Here is a 23,870-nt window from a genome sequence, read left to right as displayed (position 1 = left end):
CTTTCCATGGATGACTGCAGTTACTGAGAGCCTAGAATCCCAGGTAATGCATCAGCTCAAGCCCACTGCCAGCCCTGACAGAGGCCTTTGGCACACCTGCCAGCACCCTGGCCCTCTCAAGAGCAGGCATTCGCCAGCTGCAGATTAGGAGCTCTGCAAAGAGCACGGAAGGTGGTTTCGCCCACCCTGCCCTGCGCCCAGTTTTTCTCCCTTCTCATTACAAAGCCCAGGAAGTCATTAGCTAAAAGGTCCTGAGCGTCTGCTCGATTTCCTGGCTCATATTGATTGCCAGAGCTGTTACTGAAAGGTGCTTAAGGGGGCTTCTGAATCCGATACCCACCTGATGCCAATTTAGTCATAACGTATAACTGGCAAACGGTCCATATCTTGGAGGTGTCTGCTTTAGCCCCCAAGGAGAATATCAAGTATTGCTCCGAAAATGAAACAACTCCATATGGGGGGCGAAGGCCAATGCGTAGACATACCCAGTGTGACCTCAGTTACACAAAGACTTGGTGCCCCTGCTGAAGGAATGGTATTGCCTGATACTGGCTAACAGTCTCCTTTGCACCCAGCGGGACAGCTGGAGAACTGACAGAGCTGAATGAAGAATAATCATTGAAAAAGCGCACCCAGCAGGGGAACATTATCAACTGCAGTATGAGGCAGCAGGAGCACATGTGCTAACCTCTCCACTGGGAACAAATCTGTCCTGCAGGAAGAGGTAACACAATGGAGTTCATTCACCTGCATCTCATCTCAAGAGATGTGAATGAAACCTAAAGGCAAGCACAAAAGAACTGAGTCCCTGGTGGTTCCATCCCACCCACTCCTGTGCCCAGTTCAGCACAGCTCTCGGTCAGAGAGAGCACAGGTGGGGGAAATGCATCGCTTGAGCTGCAGTAGGAAAGGTTAGTCACTGGTCTCTGCCCCATGCCCGGTGCTAGTGACCATCAGAACTCCAAGGTTGCCATGAGCAGTTAGACGCCAGCACATTTGCTCAGAGCAGGTGGCACGTTCCAACCACAGTAAAGGACAGACAGATCTATGGCAAATTGCAATGGGATTACTTTACCTGTGGGACTATGAGTTTTGGAGCAGGGGGTGCTGGCCTGTTTGGAGGAATTCGTCTTGCAGTGTCCTTCGGAATCCCATCTATCTGATATACCGGACCAGGGGATTTCCTGGTGTCGTTGCTGTGGCCGGCTGGGAAAGCAGGTGGTTGCTGGATATTAGTTTTGAGATCTGGGGCAGGTTTGGGGTGAAGCACAGCAGGTTTCGATGGGATTTCTGGGGTGGAGGTGGCCTGCATACAAGTCACACAAACACCAGGCATTATTTCCACATCAGACATGCTGCTTTCTATACTCATTGTCGCACCTCTGTTTCTTCCATGAGGCCTTCCAGCAATACAGCAAAAAGTGCTGACTACAGAGTCATGAACTGACCAAGTGACTCTGTCTTCGGCCATGGATATCTAGCAAATGTTGATCATCTTGGATCATTTTGCCTGTGACACAGTCCACACCAGGAAGTTTACAAGCGTCAGCAACGGGTGCATTGAATAGTGTAGAAAACAATTTGGCTGTGATTTTCAAAGGAGCCAAAAGGAGTGAGTCTAGGGTTGCCAACTTTTTACTCACACAAAACCGAACACCCTTGCCCCGCCCCTCCTCTGAGGCCCCACCCCCTCTCACTCCATCCCCACCACCACCACCATAACTCGCTCTCTCCACCCTCACTCACTCGCTCATTTTCACTGGGTTGGCTCAGGGGGCTGGGGTGTGGGAGGGGGTGAGGGCTCCAGCTGGGGGTGTGGGCTCTGGGGTGGGGCCAGGGATGAGGGGTTTGGGGTGCAGGAGGGGTCTCCGGGCTGAGGTTGGGGTGTGGGAGGAGGTACAGGCTCTGGGCTGGGGGTGCAGGTTCTGGGGTGGGGCCAGAAATGAGGGGTTCCGGGTGCGGGAGGGGGCTCTGGGCTGGGGCAGAGGGTTGGGGTGGTGAGGGCTCCGGCTGGAGGTGCAGGCTCTGATGTGGGGCTGGGGATGAGGGATTTGGGGTACAGGAGGGTGCTCCAGGCTGGGACCGAGGGGTTTGGAGTGCGGGAGGGGGCTCTGGGCTGGGGAGTGGGAGGTATGAGGGCTCTGGCTGGGGGTGCAGACTTCCTGTGACCCACAGGAAAAAAAATCAAACACGGGCCACTCAGCCACCTGGGGAGGGCACGGAGGCTCGGGGCTTCCCCCTGCAGCGGGGCGAATTGGCGCTTGTGGCTCCAGCCCCGGGGGGGCAGGATCCCTTTTTGACCAGCTGTTCTGGTCGAAAACCGGACACCTGGTCACCCTAAGTGAGTCACTCAAAATCGTAGGACTGGCAGGGACCCCGAGAAGTCATCTAGTCCAGTCGCCTGCTCTCATGGCAGGACTAAGTATTACCTAGACCATCCCTGACAGGGGTTTGTCCAACCTGCTCTTAAAAATCTCCAATGATGGAGATTCCACAACCTCCCTAGGCAATTTATTCCAGTGCTTAACCACCCTGACAGTTAGGAAGTTTTTCCTAATGTCCAACCTGAACCTCCCTTGCTGCAATTTAAGCCCATTGCTTCTTGTCCTATCCTCAGAGGTTAAGAACAATTTTTCTCCCTCCTCCTTGTAACAACTTTTTATGTACTTGAAAACTGGTATCATGTCTTCTCTTTTCCAGATTAAACAAACCCAATTTTTTCAATCTTCCCTCACAGGTCATGTTTTCTAGACCTTTAATCATTTTTGTTGCTTTTCTCTGGACTTTCTTCAGTTTGTCCACATCTTTCCTGAAATGTGGCGCCCAGAACTGGACACAATACTCCAGCTGAGGCCTAATCAGCACAGTGTAGAGCGGAAAAATTACTCCTTGTGTCTTGCTTACAACACTCCTGCTAATATATCTCAGAATGATGTGGAAACAGAGGCAGACTGGGTTTAGCACTATGGCTGAACAATGCCTCTGAGTAGGTTTCTGGTGTCTTTGTCTCTACCTTTCTGTGTTCCTGTGGGGTTTTCAGCTTGAAGGCTGGATTTGCATGGCCGTTCACACCATACTGATCTGGAGCAGAGGCACTGCTGGCAATCAGGGAAAGAAAAGAAAAGAATGGTTAATGAATTTCCTCTTTTTTTCTTTGCCTAAATTTCAACAAGAAATTTCATCAAAATTTGAAAACATCACCAGCCCAACCAGCATGTTTAACCATGTCGCCCTCTAGTGACTAAACTTTACCATGCAAACTGCTATCCTGACATCTACAAACATCTGTGTCATTCATTAGTGGCTGCCTCGCCAACAGAATCGCCTATGGGAACATTTTCTTGTGCCTATTCTCCAAATGGAAGTGTCTGAAAGTTCAGTCCATGGAGTGATCTGCATGGAATGAACCTTCTCGGTGCTCGACAGGGAGACGGATAATTAGATACAGGAGTTATTTGTGATTTCTCTTCTCTCAGACACTGGAAAGGTTTGGGACAGAGGGAGGCAAAGAATAATCGTGAACATTCACCCAAACTGTTGGCTCCTCTTTGAAGGGATGATGGTCTCTTTTAGAGGCCTGAGTCTGTCCCTCCATTTATAGCAGCAAAACGCAACTGCTATTCCGATCAAAAGCAAGATGGAAACCAGGACTCCTGCTATCACTGGAACCAGGCCTGAGAGCAAAAAAACAGAATCCATCACTGTGTAAGGATCTTCCTTCCCCAACCCACTCCCCACTGCTTTACTAGGGACCAGGAAGATCAAATGAGTCACACCCACTTTCTTGGGGCACAGGCCCACTGTCGAGGCTGCCTCCATTCCCAGGTTTGTTGCAAAACGGGGGCGCCCATCCATTGTTGCAGTGACAGTTCTTGTTGCTGTTGCACACCTGTTTCGGGAACAGTTAGGGACTTTACTGGCAGCTGTTCAGCTCTGCTAGAATCCACGCACAGCAACAAACCAAACACCGGCCTCCAGCCTCTCACATGAGCCACATGGTAGAGTCGGTTTTCAAAGGCACAAATTGGGAGTTAGACGCCCGTCACTCGCATGGGATTAAGAAGCAGGAGACCAGAGGGGCTCATGTAAATGTGACACCAGAATTGAGTTTTTAAGTATAAATAGCTCCACAAAATGCCACGCACAAATGTACAGTGGCTTGTCCCCACCCCAGCCTGAAATGGAGACGAGACAGAAAGACACTCACTCCCCGCCCATGGCACTTCTTCCGACAGCCTTCAGAGTCAAAGATGGATGTGTTCCTGCAGTGTCCCTCAAAGCAAACCTGTGGGAACAGGAACCAAGCACCCTGTCAGCTCTCTGGGGGAGGGACCGTCTCATTGTTCCATGTTTGTACAGCACCTGGTCCCGGGGGGGAGGGGGAGGAGCTGGCTAGGACTCCTGGGGGCTACCAGAGTACAGATAATAATAAATAATAATGTCAGAACTGAAGCCACAGCCAGCAGTGAGGTTCGGCTGGTCTTCAAACAAACATCCATCCCCATCCGCGCCCCAGTGAATGGAACTTCAGACACACGATGGAGAAACTGAGGCTAAGAGGCCAGTTGACTTGCCCAAAGCCACACAGCAGGCCTGTGGGAGAGCTGGTATTAGTTCTTGACCCATAAGCTGGCGCTCGTCGCTCTAGGCCGCACTGTCTGAGAGCACAAGACTCAGATCTGACATCATCCCCCTCTTTCACATGGCAAAGAGCTAAGGCACCGCCTTTTGGTATCAGTGTAAAAAGGAGCCTTCTTCTGCTGCTCAAGAGAGGGAACTATTAGAAACATAGGACTGGGAGGGACCTCCTAGGTCATCGTTTCCAGCCCCTGCTATAGCCAGTAACCTGCGGTAGGGATGCCATGTTATCTCTCAACAAGCACACAGAAGCAGTGCTGTAAGAAGTTGCTCACGTGACATACATAACAATTCCCCAGAAAGGCAGGAAGCCTCAGGTGAGAATTGTTTAATAACCATAGAACATTTTCCAGCTGGCAAAGCCACACCCAGACCCATCCAACAACACCGTGGTACGCGGCTGTACCTACATGATTGTTCCCACACTTTGTTCCCGTCATCACCAGGCCAGGGTCTAGCATATCCCCTTCACTCTCTTCAGCACCATACACGTGGGTCCCCCGACACTTGATCGGCCTTCCCTCCACCGTGATGGTGGTGTCTATCGAGACAGCTCTGGACTCCAGCGGCTTGGAAGCAGAGCTCTGGCACTGTATCTTCCCGCATTTCGCATCTCTGTTGGAAACGTGGAGACAGGGTGAAGGGTTGCGGCGTGCCTTCTGGTTCACGTTTCCACTTTATTCCCACAGAACTAAGAAAATTCACATTAAAACCAAGAGATAGGAGGGGGCGCTGACCAATCTCTGAACTTATGTCAAGACAATAACATTCATTGGTTCAGTGGCAACAGAAATAAGGAGCCATTGAGAGCCAGCTTATGGAACAATCCTAAGGAGACAGGCTGTCACCATCTCACCTATGTACCTGGGGTAAGCCAAACCCAACAGACTCATCAATAGGACACAGACTGCAGGGCCCTTCGCCCCACTGTGTGTTGAGACTGTTCAGTCTGAGTGGATGGACATGGAGATGGACGTGAACGCGCCTTTTAGATGTTATAAATATTGGGCCTGGCCAAATAACAGGGAACAACACTTAGCAAAACTTTTTCAAAAATTTCCTTCCCTGTTTACTGTTGGGTAGAAATCTCATCCTTTTTTCTTCAAAATTCAGGGGGGGGGGTTTTGGTGAAATCTTTAAACTTGGAAAAATTTCGAGCAGCCCAAATAAATATCAATGCTACTATCATAAAGAACCGCACAGTTCTAATTGGGATAAGGGCGCTCTGACGGCAGGGAGAGGGCATTAATACGAACAGAGGGTAGCTAGCTTTAATATGGTGGTCCTTATCTTAGCAGGGTAGGAAACATCACTTCCCTACTAGCATTTATCAGTGGCCGTTCTGCATTCTACCTCGTTTCACACTTCCTGTATCTGCCGTAGACATCCTTCCCGCAGTTCCCATAGGTGTCGCCGGCAGCGTTAACCTTTTCAAAGCACAGGTCAGGTGCGGGCCTTGCTCCTGTATGGAAGAGACTCATGTGACTGACTCTTGGGGAAGGTGGTGGTTTCCTAGGGTGACCAGATGGGGACAGTCCCAATATCTGGGGCTTTGTCTTTTATAGGCGCCTATTACCCCCATCCCGATTTTTCACACTTGCAGTCTGGTCATGCTACTGCTTCCTCAAACCCAGCACCCCATCACTTGTTCATTCTTTTTCCCTGAGAAGTTGATAATATAATAATAGATGGAGATATACCTATCTCATAGAACTGGTAGGGACCCTGAAAGGTCATAGAGTCCAGCCCCCTGCCTTCACTAGCAGGACCAAGTACTGATTTTGCCCCGGATGGCCCCCTCAAGGATTGAACTCACAACCCTGGGTTTAGCAGGCTATCCCTCCCCCCTTAGATGGATGGATGGATGGATAACAACCTATTACTACTCAGTGAGCAGTGCAGGAGAGGTTTTCCAGCCGAGCGTGGACAACCTGGGACAAGTCCTCAGGAACTGACCACTGCTGATGCTAGCCCTCTAGGGATGTAGCGAACGGGTGGAATGCTGGGCACCGCTGGAGCTTTCTGGCTGGCTGTCATTGGTATAATGTGTACAAGCACTTGGGTTTGCATCTGTGCTTCCTCCAGCCCCAACTGGCTTCTCCTGGATCACATGGTGAAGCCACAATTCCATGCTTGTGAGGTCATAATCTGTCACCATAGAAATCTACAAGTCCTCTCTTTATCTGAAAACAGATACAACACGGGCAGAGGAAGTAGAAGCTTCTGCATGCTGCCCCTGCAATATGCTCAACCCTTCCTGGCCACTTCTGGAGACAGTTACGGGGAGGCAGCATGCTACAGCATACAGGGCACTGGCCTACAAGTCATGAGACCTAGGTCCAATTCCTGGGGTGGCCAATGACCTGCTGTGTGACCTTGGGCACGTCATATTCCCTCTTTGTGCCTGTTTGCCCTCCCACCCTTTGTCCATCTGGTCTCTTTGGATTGGAAGATCCTCCAACTGGGGATTGTCTTTCATCGGCTGTTCTCAGTGGTGGCAGATGACAGAACAAGGAGCAATGTTGCAGTGGGGGAGGTCTAGGTTGGATATTAGGAAACATTGTTTCATTAGGAGGGTGGTGAAGCACTGGAATGCGTTACCTAGGATGGTGGTGGAATCTCCTTCCTTGGAGGTTTTTAAGGCCCGGCTTGACAAAGCCCTGGCTGGGATGATTTAGTTTGGAATTGGTCCTGCGTTGAGCAGGGGGGTTGGACTAGATGACCTCCTGAGGTCCCTTCCAACCCTGATATTCTATGATTCTATGATTATGTTTGTACCATGCCCAGCACAATGGGGCCTGATCTCACTAAGGGGTCCTAGATGCTACCATCATGAACAATAATAATAATCTAAAGCAGACGATCAATCTTGCAAAGACCATCTCCCCAGTGAGCCTACTTCTCTGCAAGACACTCTCCTTACCAGGCCCCCAGAGCTCCACACACTGCTGCTCGTACGTGATACACATGCCAACGTAGCAATACGCCCTCCCTTCTGCACACGGCGTGCCGTCCATTTGGTAGAAGTTGGCGGGGCAGAATGCTGACTTGCCAGTGCAGTGCTCTGGCAGGTCACAGGGTCTCGACGTCTCCCTGCAGAGAGTTCCTGGAGCCATTAACTAAAGAGATGGAGGGGGGGGGGGAAATCACTGGTTACTTCTTGCCTGTCTGCAATAGGAATTTTTTTCTCTACAGTTAGAAAAATCTACAAGCTGTCTAATCTAGCCATCCCACAGCTCTTAGTCTTAGCCACCCTCAAACTGCTATCAGCTGAACTTTCATTAACTAGCTAGACGTGGTTAAAAGCAAGTTGATCGGTTTAAGCCCTTTCCTGTCTCTGGTTAAAACGAGATGGGCGAAGTAGAGTACCGTGACCCGGTGAGTATCTTTCATCTCTAGGATGGCTGGGAACCCAGGCCGAGTCATTGAAATGCTGTTAGCGTTTCGCAGCCCACTGGCGATCGACATGGGCACATTGTCACTATAAGACGATTGCACACACACCTGTGTGAGGATTAATCGCCTAGAGAAACGGTGGAGCTTTGAACTTGGGACGCTGGGCTCCAAAATCAAACATACGTTCCCGCAAGATCTAACAAGACAGCAAAACTGTTTGACGCGAGCAAGGCAGTCAGATCACTCCAGTGGCAGGCTCTGCTTGATATATATTTACACACCGCTCATCACACCCACTGAGCTGAACATAGTGACATCTGGTTGTAGAGTTTACAACCACTGGGCCATGCAAGCGTGTTGTTTGCAGACCTCAAGACCTCTACACCCAGGCTTGGAAGGAGTTAAAACAACCAGGCTATTTTGACCAGACTTTCCTAGGGAAGCGGAGATGTAAAGTGAGATCCAGACATCCACGGCACACACCCTGCTGCTGGAGTTTCTTCGGTTACCTGCTATGCTAGAGGAATTCAACTGTTCACTAGAAGGCTAAAGACCAAGATAACATCCAATCGAACCCCCCCAAGGAAAACACTCCTTCTCCTGTGCAGGTTTCTCCTGGGATACAGTTTCACTCTTTCACCGACCACTGGGGCAGAACACAAAAACCATCAATAAACTGGTAACATAATCCACCAGGGAACCTACGCTCCAAGCCCTGCTGTGCCAGTTGTCTTTTTGGAAACAGAAGCTTGTCCCTTGATGCAGTTTAACCCCTCGTAATCACAGCACGGCACCAGCGTAAGCCAAAACAGATGGTGCTGGTCTCCCCAGGGGATGGAAGGTGGAAGGGAAGGGGAGAAAACGGACTTCTCCACTGTCTAGACTACCCACGTTTTTTTAAATTGCAGAAGCCTGCAGAGTTCACTCCACTGATCACAGAAGAGGCTGCAGGCAGTAACAAAAGTGACAGGAACTGAATCCAACTGGCCACGTGTTTGAAATGACAGGGACTATGACCAGCACACGCTTCACGCAACACTCCAATGGAGCAATGAATTAACCTACATTACGTACTGAAATCCTGTTCATATAAATGACAAAAACTTGCAAAAATGACTAGAAATTTTAGCTGCCTCCGTTGTTGGGGACCCAACTTTAGGTACCTGAAGAGCTGTGCTTTGCAGAAAAGGTGGAGTATCCGTTCTCTGAAATTCTGGCCTCTTTAATTGGTCTGAAGTTGGGCACCCAAAACCATGAGTCACTTTTGAAGATCTTGGCCTATACTGCTTACAAGCTTAGGACATCAGGATTCGGGACACAAGGGTCTTTTCTTCCTCCTCCGCAGCATTTCTCAAAGCAATAAGGCCACAGCCTCAAAGGTAGCCTCCACCTTTGTGCCAGAAGTCGATGGCGGGCAGCGAGCAAAGTGGGTACGAATGCAGATGTCTCACACTCTGAGTGGTGAACGCGACCAGGTGGTTAGATCTCCACATTCTACCATTTGCCCCACTGTTGACTGCAGGTCCAAAATCAGGGGGCTGGGACCCATTTAAAAATGTCTCCCTGGAGCCTGGCCAGTACTATGGGGCCTCAGTGAGCTAACAGCAGGAATCTATCAGCTGTAGGGCTCTGTATTTTTTTTTTTTTTTTAATATGAAGATATACCTATCTCATAGAACTGGAAGGGACCTTAAAAGGTCATTGAGTCCAGTCCCCTGCCTTTACAGCAGGACCAAGTACCATCCCCGACAGATTTTTGCCCCAGATTCCCTAAATGGCCCCCTCAAGGATTGAACTCATAACCCTGGGTATAGCAGGCCAATGTGCAAATCACTGAGCTATCCCTTCCCCTACAGTGTGGTCTGTGCCTATCACCATGGTACCTGTTGCCTTTGGCCAGAGGGGGAGATACTTGCACAGGAGAATGCAACTGTATTTAAAAGTGCATGTTGTAGACAAGCTGTTTCCCAAAATATTTTATAGAGATAATAAACAATAGCAGAGGGGCAAAGAAACTAGACAGCACAAGCAAGATACACCTGCATGAGGTGGGGAATCCAAACAGTCCCCAGGACTGTGTTCCATACGTCTTTTCAAATCATTGGCGGGAGGAGCCGTAAATTTGGGGCCACATGCTCCTCGCTCCGTCAGTTTCCCCTCAGCCACTCCCCTGTTCTAACAGCCCCGACCAACCTCTCTCTTCTTTGCTAGTACAGGACAGATGCAACAGGCCCCACCTTGCACTGGTGACAGCAGGTTCCATGCGCACACTCGGCGCCAGGCTTCAGGGAGCAATTGATGGCGTTGCAGCAGGGATTATTGCACTCCTGAGAGAGAGGAACAAGAGACGTGCGGTGTTTATGAGGCAGATGTCCTGAGCCGGAAACACCCAGGTGGCCAGTTGCCAGGGCGGGACTTATCCCATTCTTGTTGATGATGCACATAGTGCATCTGCCCTCTCCCTGCATGTTCTGTGCAACTGACCCTTCCAGAAAGCCCCGCACTTGTCTTCTAGCTGCAGCACTGCTGTGTCCCCCCGGCAGTAGTATGCTATTGACCCCCTTTTCTAATGAATGGAAGGTTAGCTCATGCTGTGTGCATTTCAACTGGCGGCTCTGGCTGCTAGCCCCAGGAGGGTTCCGTCTCATCCTGCTTCATCGCAGAGAGGAGACAGGGAAGCACAGAATGAAAGAAAGGAGCAACCTGACATGTTCAGAGATGAAGCTGCACATAATTCCAGTGAGCCTGGCAAACCGCAATACAAACGAGGCTCGTACGGCTGTCCGAAAGGCCAGCGAGAATTCTACCCACTTTTTTTCTGATTTAGATCTGGGTCCAAATCGATTGTGGATTCCAGATCCCTGAACTTCAAACCTACGTCTGGCTTTGAATTTTGCAAATGACTCCTCCTCTTTGCATCAGGTCAAACCAGAGGCCCCTGGACTATCTGAAATCTAGAACTCGATGCAAATTTTGTGGTGTGTCCAGGCTACCTACCTAGTTTAACTGTATTTTAGAGCTGTGTTGGTGGAGCAATTGCATTAAGATGGCAACTAGAATACTCATACCTGGCTCTTATGTAGCATTTCTCACCGGTAGATCTCAAGCGCTTCACCCCCACTATCAATATCCCCATTTTACAGATTGGGAAACTGAGGCAGAGAATGGCGCTGTGATTTGTACAAGGTTAGCCAGCAGGCCAGTGGCAGAGCCAGGAATAGAAGCCAGGCTAGTGCTCTATCCACTAAGCTAACGGGCTTCTCTACACTGAACTCCCATCCTTCCGCTCAGGCAAATGCTCGTCCCATTTATTTTCTTTGTTTCTTTAGAACCAGACTAACCAATCCCTGTGGATTTTTCAAATACGTCCCGTGGTAAGTGCTTTAGCTTAGTATAGTTCCTAAAGCTACAAGCATCCAGCTTGCATGCTCTCTCCATACATGTCTCCTACCAGCATGTATGCTGGATGTTCCCTGCACATGCCTTCTGCCAAAAGCAGTGCTGAATGTGTCGTCGGCAGGGATTAATCCTAAAATCTTCAGCATCAAAAGCACAGACGTCTGTCACCTGAGCTAAAGGAGTCACTTCATTAGCGGATATCAGTAGTAGGCTCTTATCTTCTATGAGCATCAGCCACTAGAGGGGGACATGACCCATTTAGCTAGCAAGTTACAAATGCATGTTACCATTATTGTTTGTATTGTGATAGCCCCCAGAGGCCCCAGGCAGGATTAGGGATGCATTGTGTTAGGTGCCGTACATACAGTTAGACAAGGTCTCAGCCTTAAAGAGCTTTACAATCTGATGGACATTGCACCCATGTTAATTGTACTTTCCATACGCGTGTCTCCTGCACCTATAAAAGCTGTGCACATATGGGTTTGTGTGCCTGTCGGCTGCTTCGCACCCGCATCACTTTCTCCCATCTCAGCCTCAAACAATTCGATCTAAACGAGAGTTACCTCCACTTCTCCGCAGTCACATTCCTCCCCATCTTCCAGGTAACCGTTTCCGCACCTCTTCCCTCCGTATAAAGTATTGGGGTCTGGCATGTTGGAGAGACATATCCCTCCGCCGGACTGCAGGTACCTGTCCAGCTCCTTCCTATTGCACGTGTTGAATACCCTGGGGAACGGGTGCCTGCACACAGATCGGGTCAGAGGAGCATCGCGTGAGAGGCGATCTAAGGCATAAAGCAGCAGAACAAATGCACACGCGGGTAGAACTGCTCCTACTCTCAAGGTTGGGCTCCCCCCGGGACTGCAGTGAAGTTGCACAAAGGGTGAATTTGGCCTGTGCGTTCCTGGGCAGGGTCAGATTCCATCTTGCATCCAGGTTACATCGGACAAGGAGTTTAGATTTCAGCTCTGACGCCTCCTTTCCCCATGTGGGGGATTCAAAGTGGGAGAGTCTGGAAGAGGCATAGCTGACACCCCATCCAAGAGGTTTTCTTAATATCAAGTATTAGACTAAAACCCTGGCTCCACTAGGGTGACCAGAGAGCAAATGTGAAAAATCGGGATGGGGGTGGGGGGTAATAGGAGCCTATATAAGAAAAAGACATCTGGTCACCCTAGGCTTCACGTACACAGCCCCCAAGGAGATATACCCTTGGGCACTCAGTATGGCTTCTTCCGAACTGTTAGAGTAACTTTTAGAACCTTACACTTGACACTGAATAACTGGTTGTGAATCTGACTGATAAAAAGATTTATTCCCACCCCCCCACCTCCTTCTCAAGTGGAACAGGTTTAAGTAGGTTTTCTGTTACATGGCTTTTTAATCTCCTCTTGGGGTGTATGTGTGTATATGTACATGTATGTTAGATGCATGCACACAGGCACATGCGTGTTGCATTTGTGTGCATGTTGCGTGTGTGCACGCACGCCAGCATACCGCCACTTTCCCTCTTGATATTTTTCTTTGTTTGTGAAAACTCAAGGACTTCAAAACAAGGGGTTTTAAAGATGGGCTTGTGATAAACAACTTCAAATGTTCTTGGTTAAATGATGGGTTTGTTTCATTTCAAATAAGAAGGGGGTGAGGAGTGGGGGGTGGGTTAGGGTTTTTTTATTAGTACAAAGCCCAGCTCTAGGACTTCTAGAAACTCTTCTGAAGCCCTGAGGGGTGAATTTTTCAGCAATAGGAGGGCATGTGGCTTTAAGGGAGGAGGGCAGAGCTAGGGATTGTGTGTGTCTGAAGAAACACAGAACCCATGAAAAATTAACCCTGAATCCCCCTGGGTTTACACTCTAGCTCTTCCTCCCTCTTCCCCTCAGGGCTTGTGGTTCCTTTTCTTGGAAATACAGACTTGTAACCACTCACCTGAAATAGAAGCAGAAGAACATGGACCAAATCCATTTGCAGCATCACCACTTCCAGGGCAAAACTACGCTCTCACCCCATTAACCTGTTAATTGCCCCCAGTGAATTGACATGAAGTGGAACTGAGTTCTCTTAAGAAGAAGCTCCTAACAGGCAATGACAACCCCAGGTAACCGGCTTACAAACATGGCTCTGTAATTGTGCCTTGGATGGTCCCCCAGGTAATCGCTTTGCCCTTGGTTACCATGTTGCCTGGGAATATGAACCCTGCTGTTATACAAGTAAAAGTGCCTAACACCCGTAGGGGTATTTTACATACAGAGCACATGCAACTAAATGGACTAAACCCTCCCACTGCAGGGTATCTTGGCTGAGCCCTTCATTCCACTGGGGTCAGTCATTTGGTAGGGGGCAGTTTAATTTAAACTGGGAATTAAACTAACTGCTCCTGCCGCGTGACCCAAGTTGCCACTGAAGAGGTGTCTCCGTAAACCTGTTACATGGACCCAGCTCCATGCTGCCTCCTCACTGATCCCCGTTCCCCTGGGTTCTCTGGGACGCAGCGGGTTTTGTTTTCCACGGAAGAGCAACTCACCCCGTGGCGGCAGCCATGATGCAGCCTCCGTCGTCAGCCCGGGCGGCACAGCAGCCAGCCGAGTCGTGGCTCATGCCCAAGTTGTGGCCCATCTCATGGGCCACGGTGGCAGCGACGCCGATGGGGTTGTCGGAGTGATCCTGGTCAGAATCAAAGAGCAGCGTCAGCGTGTCACCGACACGTCGGCCGAGCGCTGGCGCCGAGCGGGGCTGGGCCGAGAGGTGCATTTTCTGCTGCTGAAGGTGGGCCTGCAGTCAATGGGGCAGTTTGGATCCAGGTCTAGATGCTGAGGCTCAGGCCCATCTCTGTCTGTTTCAGATGTCTGTTGCAAAGTGGTCTGCTGGCTATGAGCACCAATCTGTACTGCCTACGGCCTGTCTTGTCTGGGCCATAATGCTGTATAACAGGCCTTTACTTTGGGTTGAATTGAATATTGTTTAACGTTAGACCCCGGGAGCCTTTTACACAATCGGAGTGGTGGCACCACGTGCTGCATTGCTGGCACCCGAGACTGAAGTCGTGAAGTCTTGTTTTCTACGCACAAATGCTCCAGATTCAACTCCCACCTCAATCTTCTCCCCACCAACGTTTTGTCAGACTGTGTGCGCCCCGGATTAATGAGGTACCCAGAGTCTTTCACGGATGCACGGAGAATTGTTACCTGGGGTTGTCTTTAACCTTTTATGAAAGGGAATGCTGGAGACCGACCTAAAAAAGCGTTTTCCCTCTTGGTTTTCTGGGAGGCAGCTATCACACATATTTGCTATGCATAGGAAACGCCTGATTAGTTGTTAGTAATAACTTACCATGTTCACTCCTCCAGATTGGAAATCGGAGCACATGGCCATCAGTGGAGCTAAGCCGATTGTGGTGCCCTGGAACGACATCCCACTGAAAACAATCCAGAGAAATAATGAAATGGGACAGAGATGTAGTCTGAGGTCTTGTAGAAACCAATGCTGTCTGTAGCCCTATGAACTTACATCAGCCCATAAGGAAATGGCTTCTTCATTAATACCTTTCCTGCTATCTTCACAGTTTAGCTTTTCAGCTCCATCATTCCTCTTCTAGAGCTAATAGTTCACCTTACACCATGATCAAGCCATCTAGACTGTGCAGCCAATCCGATTGCTTGTAATGGCCTGGTGATGTTCCTAGCAGATTACTGACTTCCTGGACTTGGAAACAAACACACAAGAGACTGTCCACTGACAATCCACCCCAGGCTGTATCCTGAGCACAATGCATGCTGGGGCCACACTCTGGGAATTTAATGAGTGCTGGGTGAATACCCAGGCAGGGCAGATCTATTCCAGGGCTCACTATGCTAGCTCAGTGCATTGATTTAAGGAGTCCCCCGTCACCTGGAATGCTACACTGCCCTTCCGAGTTTTTAGGGTCTCATAAGAAAGCGGTGGCTTGGGGAATCATGTCCGACCAGACACTCAGAACAGTATGAAAAACAGAATGAATCTGGCTGTGAAAAACCCCACAGAAAAGGGGTTACATCTCTGCATTTTCTTTTTACCGCTTCTCACTAGGGAGCTGCTGCATTGTTCTTCTAACAGGCCCACCTTGCTGACCCTGCATCTAGTGGAACTAATCAGATCAACAGGATGAGTCACTCTGATTAGCCAGCGAGCTCCCAGCCCGATGCGCCAAGCATGTCAGAGTGCAGAATGATGCACTTGCTAACACAGGGCGCTGCCCCAGAACTGGCCGAGTGCCTCCTGCAATCTGCACCCACTGAATCATACATCTTGCCTTACGGCCCAGATCTTCCGAAAAGTCTGTGCACAATTGTGCATGCAAAGATGCACAAGCATTTGCACGAGGATTATGCATGCAGAATAATGGGGATGGCAGTCCCCCACTTCAATGTCCATGTACTGTGACTCCATACCACTTTCTAAAGTTCCAGCCCCATGAATGCGGTCCAACTAGAACCTTATCCCTGCTGATTTCACACCTTGTCCCCAGATCCCTTGGGCAGAGAGATCGTGTTATCCCAGGAAAAGCAACATACGTGATTAACTGGGCATTGTCGTGCTTTTTGCGGGCTAGCAGCTTGCGCCTCCAAGCGAGGAAGGACCAAAGGGTTGAATGTGAATTCTCGGATATATCGCACTTATTTCGGTCAGTCCAGACCTCCAGCCCCACCAGGGCAATCCGAATGTTCAGGGACTTGTAAAACTAGAAGATGCACAGAGAGGAGAGGAAAGAGCCGATCAACTGATTGCTGACGATTTTTCTCCTCGTTTTAAACCCGTGACTATAAACGATGCTAAATATGTGAATTTTGTACAGTTAGACAGAACCGTAAGTTCAGGGAAAGTGGGTCTCCCTAGAAGCATGTTCTACCCTCAGCTCTGGGATGGGAAGAGCCCCCTCAGCATCCAATACAAAACCCTTCCAAAGCACCGTCTGGGCTGGATGCCAGATATGGCGCTCTCATTGTGTGGCTAATGGTAGCAGGTTGCAGTAAGCGATGAAGGTCACCCACAATAACACAGCTTTGAGAAGAAACAATTCAAAAAACATCGAGATTTTCTTGCTAACACCCCTGTAAGGGAAGGGGATTCCCTCTCGGCTCCCCGTCTCCAATGCCTCTGCCCAGTGGAACTGTTCTGGGGGCGCCGTCCAGTCTCCACAGTGCCAGGTCATCGGGGAGAAGGAGCCAGTGGGGAATTCCCTTTGCCGAGAAGGATGCCTTCTTTCTGGCACAAGGAGTTCAGGTGATTGTGTTTCGCTGAGACTTCAGCTCCTTTCCCACCGGTTATACACCTGGCCTCACCTTATCTACGTAATTAGCAACCTCCACTAGTTTATTCTTCGTTATTTGAAGGTCATAGTTATTCTTCTGAAACTGAATGAAATGAGCACAAATCAGCATCATCCTTTCAAAAACAAGCAAGAGCGTAACACACATTTAACCAGATCGTGTTATTCTGAGACTACGGAGGTGACTAACCCAGTCAGTGCACATGTGGTGCCCAGGAGTCCCCCTTCGGTGTATACACCAGACCCCTAATCGCAACAGGAGGAGCTACACATGTGTAGATCTCGGAACACTTCTCCCTGTGCGCCGAGCTGGGGGCATCATACCACCGTGATGCTAGCCATCGAACAGAGCAACACATGTTCATCCCAGGTGAGAATCCCCTGGCCAGACATTTATGTAATGAGCTGACTAATTTGACATGTTACGCACAAGGTAATGCAACTTCATGCCTATAATTAGTACAACCACAGCACTTATCATAGAGGAGTCATTACACAACTCACTTACCGGACAAGAATGATAGCCGCACTGCTTCATTTAAAACACTTTTGGCCCATTGAAAACATGTGGTAAATAATGAGTTAACTTGGCAAATAATGTTTGATTCACGTACTTAAAACAAGTTACAAAAAGATCTTTTTTAAAGCAGACGGTGTTCTCACTGGAAAAGCTGGGGCTTTGTTTCTTTTAGGAGGGGATAGTTTGCATTGATCACATCAAGGGTTTGACTAACGAAGGGGGGAAGAACCTCTGGCAATCCCTGGACAAGCTGCGTTTTCTCACAATCTCTGCAGTCTCCTGCTGCCTAACAGAGGCGGAACACCCAGAATGTGCCTCTCTGGTGTCATTCAGAAGAGGTTACAGCCAATAGCCCTGAAGGAGCTGTGCAATTTTAGCATCAGGTGGTAACTTTATGAATGGGGCTGACCTCCCTACCCCACTCTGTGCTGATAATTAAATGATCAATTAAATGTTGTCAGGTTTGGGATGGTATTGAACAGCTTCGACACAGAAAGTTTAGATTCGCAGCATCTGAAACCTCAGCAAGAGCTTTATTTATCTCCACCACTAAATACCAACGGATATAGTAGCTAATCACCTAGATTTCTGTAGGGAAGGGACAGGGAGTAGAATTAGGGACCAGGTTATCCCTGAGAAACCCCACAACCCCAAATCACAGTCTGTAGAGAGCTGTCTATTCCAGGAGCAACATCATTAAACATGGAGCTGTGTAACTGAGTGAATGCTCGTGCATGCTGACTGCTAATAAGACATGGAGCCTTTTCACGTTAGGTCACTGGTTAGCGTTACCCAGGGTTTTCAGAACCCCAGCAGGGGTAACGTAATGGTTTCACTTCAGGCAGTGCCAGGAATAAATCAATGGGAACACAGCAATTCTGTCTGATAAAAAGATTAATGCAAGTCAGCGTGTTCTATCTAAAACTGCTGTTTATTAGATTTAAGCACACACAGACATAAGCGATAGGTTTTGAACATCCCAGATATTTACCTGAACTCTGGAACAGTATTGAGTAATTAACAGCGGGTTCACAGTGGCCAGTTGCTCACCCACAGGAGAGAAAAGGTGTCCGAAAAAACATTTCTCAAGATGGCTTTAGAGGACTGTTCCAAAAGTACACTCTATTATCTAGACTTTTTATAACTAACTTCTACAAAACATATAGGTCATAATGACCCTCCTGGATCATCACTTTTGCTAACTTTCAATAAACTTCTAATATCAGAGGCATCTAGACTCAAGGTTTCCATCCACGTAATTTCTTTCTGTCTCAGTTATTTACTTTTCTTTCCCCTCCTCCCACTCTGATTAGCAGAAACTGTCAGCTAGATTTTGACCTTGCATCTAAAAGCCTGCTTTCCAATTAACTGTTAACTATGTGGTGTTTTTCTTTATTAACGCATGGTGGCTGAATGCTCATAATACGGTTGCAATTGGCTTGATCACATTCTGAGGTACACACACCCCTCAAATCCAGGGTAACTGTTAGTAGTCAGTGCAGACTGGTAGTGACAGGCGATAGTTACATCTCTGATGGCCGTGCAGTGACCTACTTGAAATAAATGGGTGGCCTCAATCCTACACACTTGTCCGTATCACAGTTTCCACCTCCTATTGGCAATAAGTGACGTCTTTCCTGGGTATTCTCGGAGTGGTCTGGGGCCGGGAGGGCAGGTAAGTGGAACCCCATTCTGTACACCCTGCCGGGATCCCTCCACATCAGGGATAGCAGGGGAAAGCTGCTCCTGCCAGTGTCTGCACTCTACCTGTTCTGCAGCGAGAGAGATTTGCCATGGGCCCAGTTCTCAGCCGGTGTCAACATGGCGTATTTCTCTTACCTCTGCATAATCAGCCACCAGCAGCAGCTCCACGTACTTCGTCGACTGCAAATCCTCCCGCTTCACCTGGGACAGAGCACCCCGGAGGTTAGTTGTAGTTAATCATTTTTCTTGTCTGGCAATCGCTGCCTCACTGACCATTCCCCTGCCCCCCATTACACACGGACACTTGTTTGCTTCCATTACGTCCTTTGAGCGGCCACTAGTTCCTAATCGCCGTCTTCCTTTTGGAGGAACTGCATCCCCTTGGTTTCATGTCCTCAGCCCTGCTCTTGGAGGATGGCGGGCTGAACCTGCTCAGAGGTGATGACCCACACCCTGCCGCAACGAGTGCCCTCGCTTACATGGTACACACTCACCCTGTGATGGTGTGCTGTGGCCCGGCCCGTCAATGGGTTGAGCAAGTGTGTAGTTGTGGGCTCTTTGTGAAGATATCCACAGGTCCCCCTGGGAAGCCTCAAATGTTCTGATCTGTAGATCAAGTGTTGATCCTGGCTATCGGGGACCGGCTCCAAGATGTAACTGAGATTGCTGCTCAGTACTATAAGACCACTGTGGAAATAAGAAGCAGTTCAGTGGTTAGACTAGGGTCCAGAAATCCAGCATTTAATTTCCGGCTCCGCCACTGACTTCCTGTGTGATCTTGGGGAAGTCACTTAGGCCCAATGCCACTAACTTTCACTGAAATCCTTTGACAATCTGGGCCTTAGCTTCTCAGTGTCTCTGTTCCCCGTCTGTACTCTGGGGACAATAGGGGAGTTGTGAGGATAAACACATTAGTGACTGTGAGGTGCTCAGATACTGTGGGAAAGGAAGCTAAATAAATACTTCAGACAGGGAAATGATGTTACCAGTTAATAGAAGAGCTCGTTGAGATTTTTTTTTGTCTAAAATATTGTGCGCCAAGCGGCTTTTCAACTGAATCACAGGACATCCCGGAGAAGACAGGGTCATGCCCCCCCTCGCTCTATTCTTTGGTATTTGTACTGCAGTAGCAGCTAGCAGCCCCAGTCTCAGACCAAGACCCGATTGTGCTGGGTGCTGTGCAAACACCGAGGGAGAAGATGGTCCCTGCTCCTAAGAACTTAGCCAACAAAACCAGCCAGGTGCCGCATGCTGTACCCCGTGAAGAGGAAAAGCAGAGAGGACGCTCACCCACTGGCAGCTTGGCTTCACTGACTTCAGCTGGTAAATCGAGGGTCACAGGATGGGGCCCTTTCTATGGGGCGCCCCCACACATTTGTTGTGCAATATCAAATCGCTAAAATCGCACTAAGACAGTTTCCTGGTGGAAAGTATAACGACTTCTGGAGGTTTTCCTCTTGCAAGTGTATTTTTAACAATACTTCTAGGTGCTACGTTGCCGTTCTCCCCACATTGTAACAGAAACCTCGTTTGTACTATTGTAATCAAGGGCTGATGGAAGGATGTGTCCCATGTGGGTCTGTTTTTCTCAACTGGCCTTTTTCCATGAAGCAGGTTTGGAAAGGCTCTGTGTTTAACGGGGTTCTTTGCCCAGTGGAAGACGTATAGATTTGGGGGTAGAATGGCTCTGCTTGAGAGCTCTGTAGGGAAAGTGAAAACAGATGTGTGTGCTCGACTTCCCTACATCGTTATTTAGACCAGTGCAGCACGATGGTTGGGGCACAGGGCAGCAGGACTGCACACGTTAGCCGAACTAGAGCCGTTTCCTCTGACGCTAAGAATAAAGCTCCTGGAAGAATGTGGGATAAAACAGAAGTAGGGCACACCTGTGATTTCTTCTGCTTTTTTATAGCAAGTGGATTATTTATTGCAAAACACAGGTGGCCACTTTGTCCTGTTTATACCACCAGATATTTCATCTACATTGAAAGCACTTGAGGTTGTTAAGGGTTTTTTTTGGCAAGGCCTGTTTCCTGACAGGACTAAATCTCTCCAGCCCGGCTTCCAACCAGCTTTCAGCTGGAGTCGATTGCAAACAGTGTCCTGTTTATAAACAGATGTGAAGTATCTTAACTGAGAGCCTTCAAGTGCATGTGATATTTAGGGTTGCCAACTTTGTAATATTTAAAAACCGGACACTCCAGCAGGAGTGCCGAAACCTCCCCTGCCCCACCTCTTCTCCCAAGGCCCCACTCCTGCCCCGCCCCTTCCCCCTGAGGCCCCACCCCCCATTTGCTCCTATTTCCCCATCCCTCCATCACTCACTGCTTTTCCCCTCTCCCCCTTCCTCCCTGCATGGGTTGGGAGAGACTCTCCTGCAGAGCTGGGGCGGGGAGCTGCAGCCGCCCGATGCAGGTAGGAGGTGACCCTGACTGAGTAGGGGCTGACACAGGGGATGACTTGGTCCCTCCCTACCTCCCCCACCCGCAATAACCGGACATTGGGTGTCCAGTTAGTAGATCTGACCGGACACCAGCAGGTCCCCTTTTCAACCGGACAGCTGGCCACCCTCGTTGTGGGCCCAGATCCCCAGCCGCTGTAAGTGAACGTAGCTCTGTTGATTTCACTAGAGCGATGCGGATTTACACTTGCTGAGGATCTGGTCTTTTTTCTGCCCAGGACTAAAACTTGTTGGAAATTTGTCAAATACTTTTTCAGTGTGTCAATTCCAACAAAAATTCCTGTGGACAAAATATTCAGAAGTTAGTGATTTTTTACTCAGTTTCCAACCAAAGCATCAGTTCTGACTGGGAAAACAAAGTTTCGTTGCGACAATTTCAAAACTTTTCAAAAGTTCAAGTCGAACCATTGGTTGAAGCCGACCCTTTCCCACACAAAGCTTCGCTTTTGACCAATCCACGTGTTCTGGCCAAAAACTTTTAGTTGGAAAATTCCCGACTAGCTCTAATGCTAACAACCTTGCTAGGGTGTCACATGAGGGGATGCCCGGAGGCCTTGGAAAGGATGAGGGGAGGCCAGACTGTCAGATGCTTGTTTTGTCAGGGCTTGCTTGAATCTTACCGTAGCCCTTTGCACGTGCTGAGTGTGACGCTGGATTGTTCCAGGCCTCGCACAACACCATGGTAGAAGCAATGGTCCTGGAAAGGAGAAAGGAGATTGTCAAGGGAAGGAACAGTTTGGTGAGTTCTTTTATTGTTGGAGGGTGGAATTTACTCCTGGGCAGAAAGGACCAGTACAGGACCTGGGTGCTGCTAAGTCCCACGTGAGCAATGAGAGAGCCTTTAATTCTCTCTAGTACTGTCCCTTCTGCCACCAGGTGAGACTTTAATGCAACAACAACAACCAGTGGTCCCCTGATTCAAACCTAGCATCTCAGCTGTCATAACATGGCCTTGTGGACATGCATGAACATGCTCTTCATTGCTAATAAAATCTAAGGTGCTGTAACGTCCCGAGGAAGCTTCACAGATGAGCCGACCGGGCTTGATCCGAAGCTTGCTGAAGTCAATGGGAATCTGTCTGTTGACTTCAGCTGGCGTTGGATCAGGCCCTGAAGAATGTGCTGACCTCATACTTTAGTTCTATAAAGGGTTATATGTTAGAGACCGGAAAGTCCATTTAGATGGGCTCATCTCAAGACAAAAGGCAGACTATGGTAGGAACAAGGAAGCCACTCGGGCCAACATGCTGACAGCATTCCACCCCAGCCCAAACTCCTCACCCAGCTGTGCGCCTCCGGGAGGAGAGAGGGGAGCAAACAGTAGCAGGGAAAATGATCTCATCATCTTTATCTTTTAGTTTAAAATTCTAACCAATGTATATCTTTGTGCAACTGCAGCCGAGAGTCCTAGTCTGAGATCGGTAATTCATGATGATTTTTCTGACCAGGAGCCAGCTGGCATGGGCTAGTCGCGCAAAAGGCTGGGAACATAGCAAGCATGGAGCTCGCACTTTGCAAAGAGCGGTGTCAATGAACCGCAGCATTGGAAGGCAATGGGGCTGAGTCTCCTAAGTCCTTTCAGTGCTTTAGAAAATTCTCTCTCTGCTCTGCTTTATATTCGTTGGGGTGAGCCCAGATTGGGTATTTGGGATCTGGTGAAGACCTTGGCTTACAGAAGTGGAATACTGCCACTGGAATAGGATACTCAGCTGGCATTTTATTGGAGTGCTACAACTCCACCTGCGGGCAGAGGCAAACAATCAAATCTGCTCATACACAGAAGAGTTTTGATCCTCGTCAAGGAAAAAGCAGCATTTTCCCCAGGTCTTCGCTTTCAAGAGCTGCAAAGTTCTGCAGAGACTAAAAAGAAACGGCTAGAGGCCGGCACAGGAAGAGGTTTCCCTGGAGATCTCTGCCACTGCCCCACAGACCTAATCTGCAGCATCCGTCAGACTGTGCCCACCCAAGAACTCATCTGCGATGGGACCACTGACTGGCCAAAGGTTTGGGGATGCAAACAGTTGCCCACTAGAGACTTCTACAGGCTGAGAATTCCAAACTCAATTCACATTCAACCCAGTCCAGTTGGGAACTGGAGTCTCCAGAAAATGAAGCCCCGTCCCCCCTCTGTACCCTCTCCTTGGATTTGCCTGCATGGTCTGCATACTTACTGTGTGGTTGAAAGTGATGGTGTGGGGCCTTCCAGTCTGGGTATAGTGGGTTTCAGTGTAGCCTGGGGCAAAGAGGTGCCTACCAATAGCAAGGCAAAGACAAAAAAAGGACATTTCTTTAGACTTGGCACATTATTATTGAATCATCTCTGCTGGGATATCTGACAATCACAGTGCAAGAAGGGCCTGATCCAGCTCCCGTTTAAATCAATGGAAACACGCCCATTAACTGCAGTGGGTGCTGGATTGGGTCCTAAGGCATTTAGTGTGGGAGTTCTT

The 23,870-nt window shown here is 49.0% G+C and overlaps 1 protein-coding gene across 2 annotated transcripts in view; it reads right to left on the bottom strand.

The window, feature by feature from the left end:
• Nucleotides 1-23,870, bottom strand: part of ADAM19 (ADAM metallopeptidase domain 19) — a 48,453-nt gene that overhangs the window by 5,134 nt on the left and 19,449 nt on the right. The window contains exons 4-21 of one of the 2 annotated variants that reach the window (XM_034779568.1): nt 23,592-23,670; nt 22,041-22,117; nt 19,454-19,646; nt 19,095-19,160; nt 16,749-16,820; nt 15,981-16,147; nt 14,761-14,845; nt 13,955-14,094; nt 11,997-12,174; nt 10,272-10,361; nt 7,562-7,757; nt 5,992-6,100; nt 5,049-5,253; nt 4,208-4,285; nt 3,781-3,889; nt 3,530-3,674; nt 3,014-3,095; nt 1,076-1,306 (exon numbers count right to left, since the gene is read on the bottom strand). In XM_034779568.1, coding sequence (XP_034635459.1) covers nt 1,076-1,306; nt 3,014-3,095; nt 3,530-3,674; nt 3,781-3,889; nt 4,208-4,285; nt 5,049-5,253; nt 5,992-6,100; nt 7,562-7,757; nt 10,272-10,361; nt 11,997-12,174; nt 13,955-14,094; nt 14,761-14,845; nt 15,981-16,147; nt 16,749-16,820; nt 19,095-19,160; nt 19,454-19,646; nt 22,041-22,117; nt 23,592-23,670 — 2,302 coding nt within the window. Of the gene's footprint in view, nt 1-1,075; nt 1,307-3,013; nt 3,099-3,529; nt 3,675-3,780; nt 3,890-4,207; nt 4,286-5,048; nt 5,254-5,991; nt 6,101-7,561; nt 7,758-10,271; nt 10,362-11,996; nt 12,175-13,954; nt 14,095-14,760; nt 14,846-15,980; nt 16,148-16,748; nt 16,821-19,094; nt 19,161-19,453; nt 19,647-22,040; nt 22,118-23,591; nt 23,671-23,870 lie in introns of both variants that reach the window. The other variant, XM_034779567.1, reaches the window with a different exon arrangement.

Source organism: Trachemys scripta, chromosome 8 (genome assembly GCF_013100865.1).
Source record: "Trachemys scripta elegans isolate TJP31775 chromosome 8, CAS_Tse_1.0, whole genome shotgun sequence".
In the NCBI taxonomy this organism is placed as follows: domain Eukaryota; kingdom Metazoa; phylum Chordata; order Testudines; family Emydidae; genus Trachemys; species Trachemys scripta.
The sequence above is the reverse complement of the archived record's forward strand: the minus strand, read 5'-3'. Positions and strand labels throughout refer to the sequence as shown.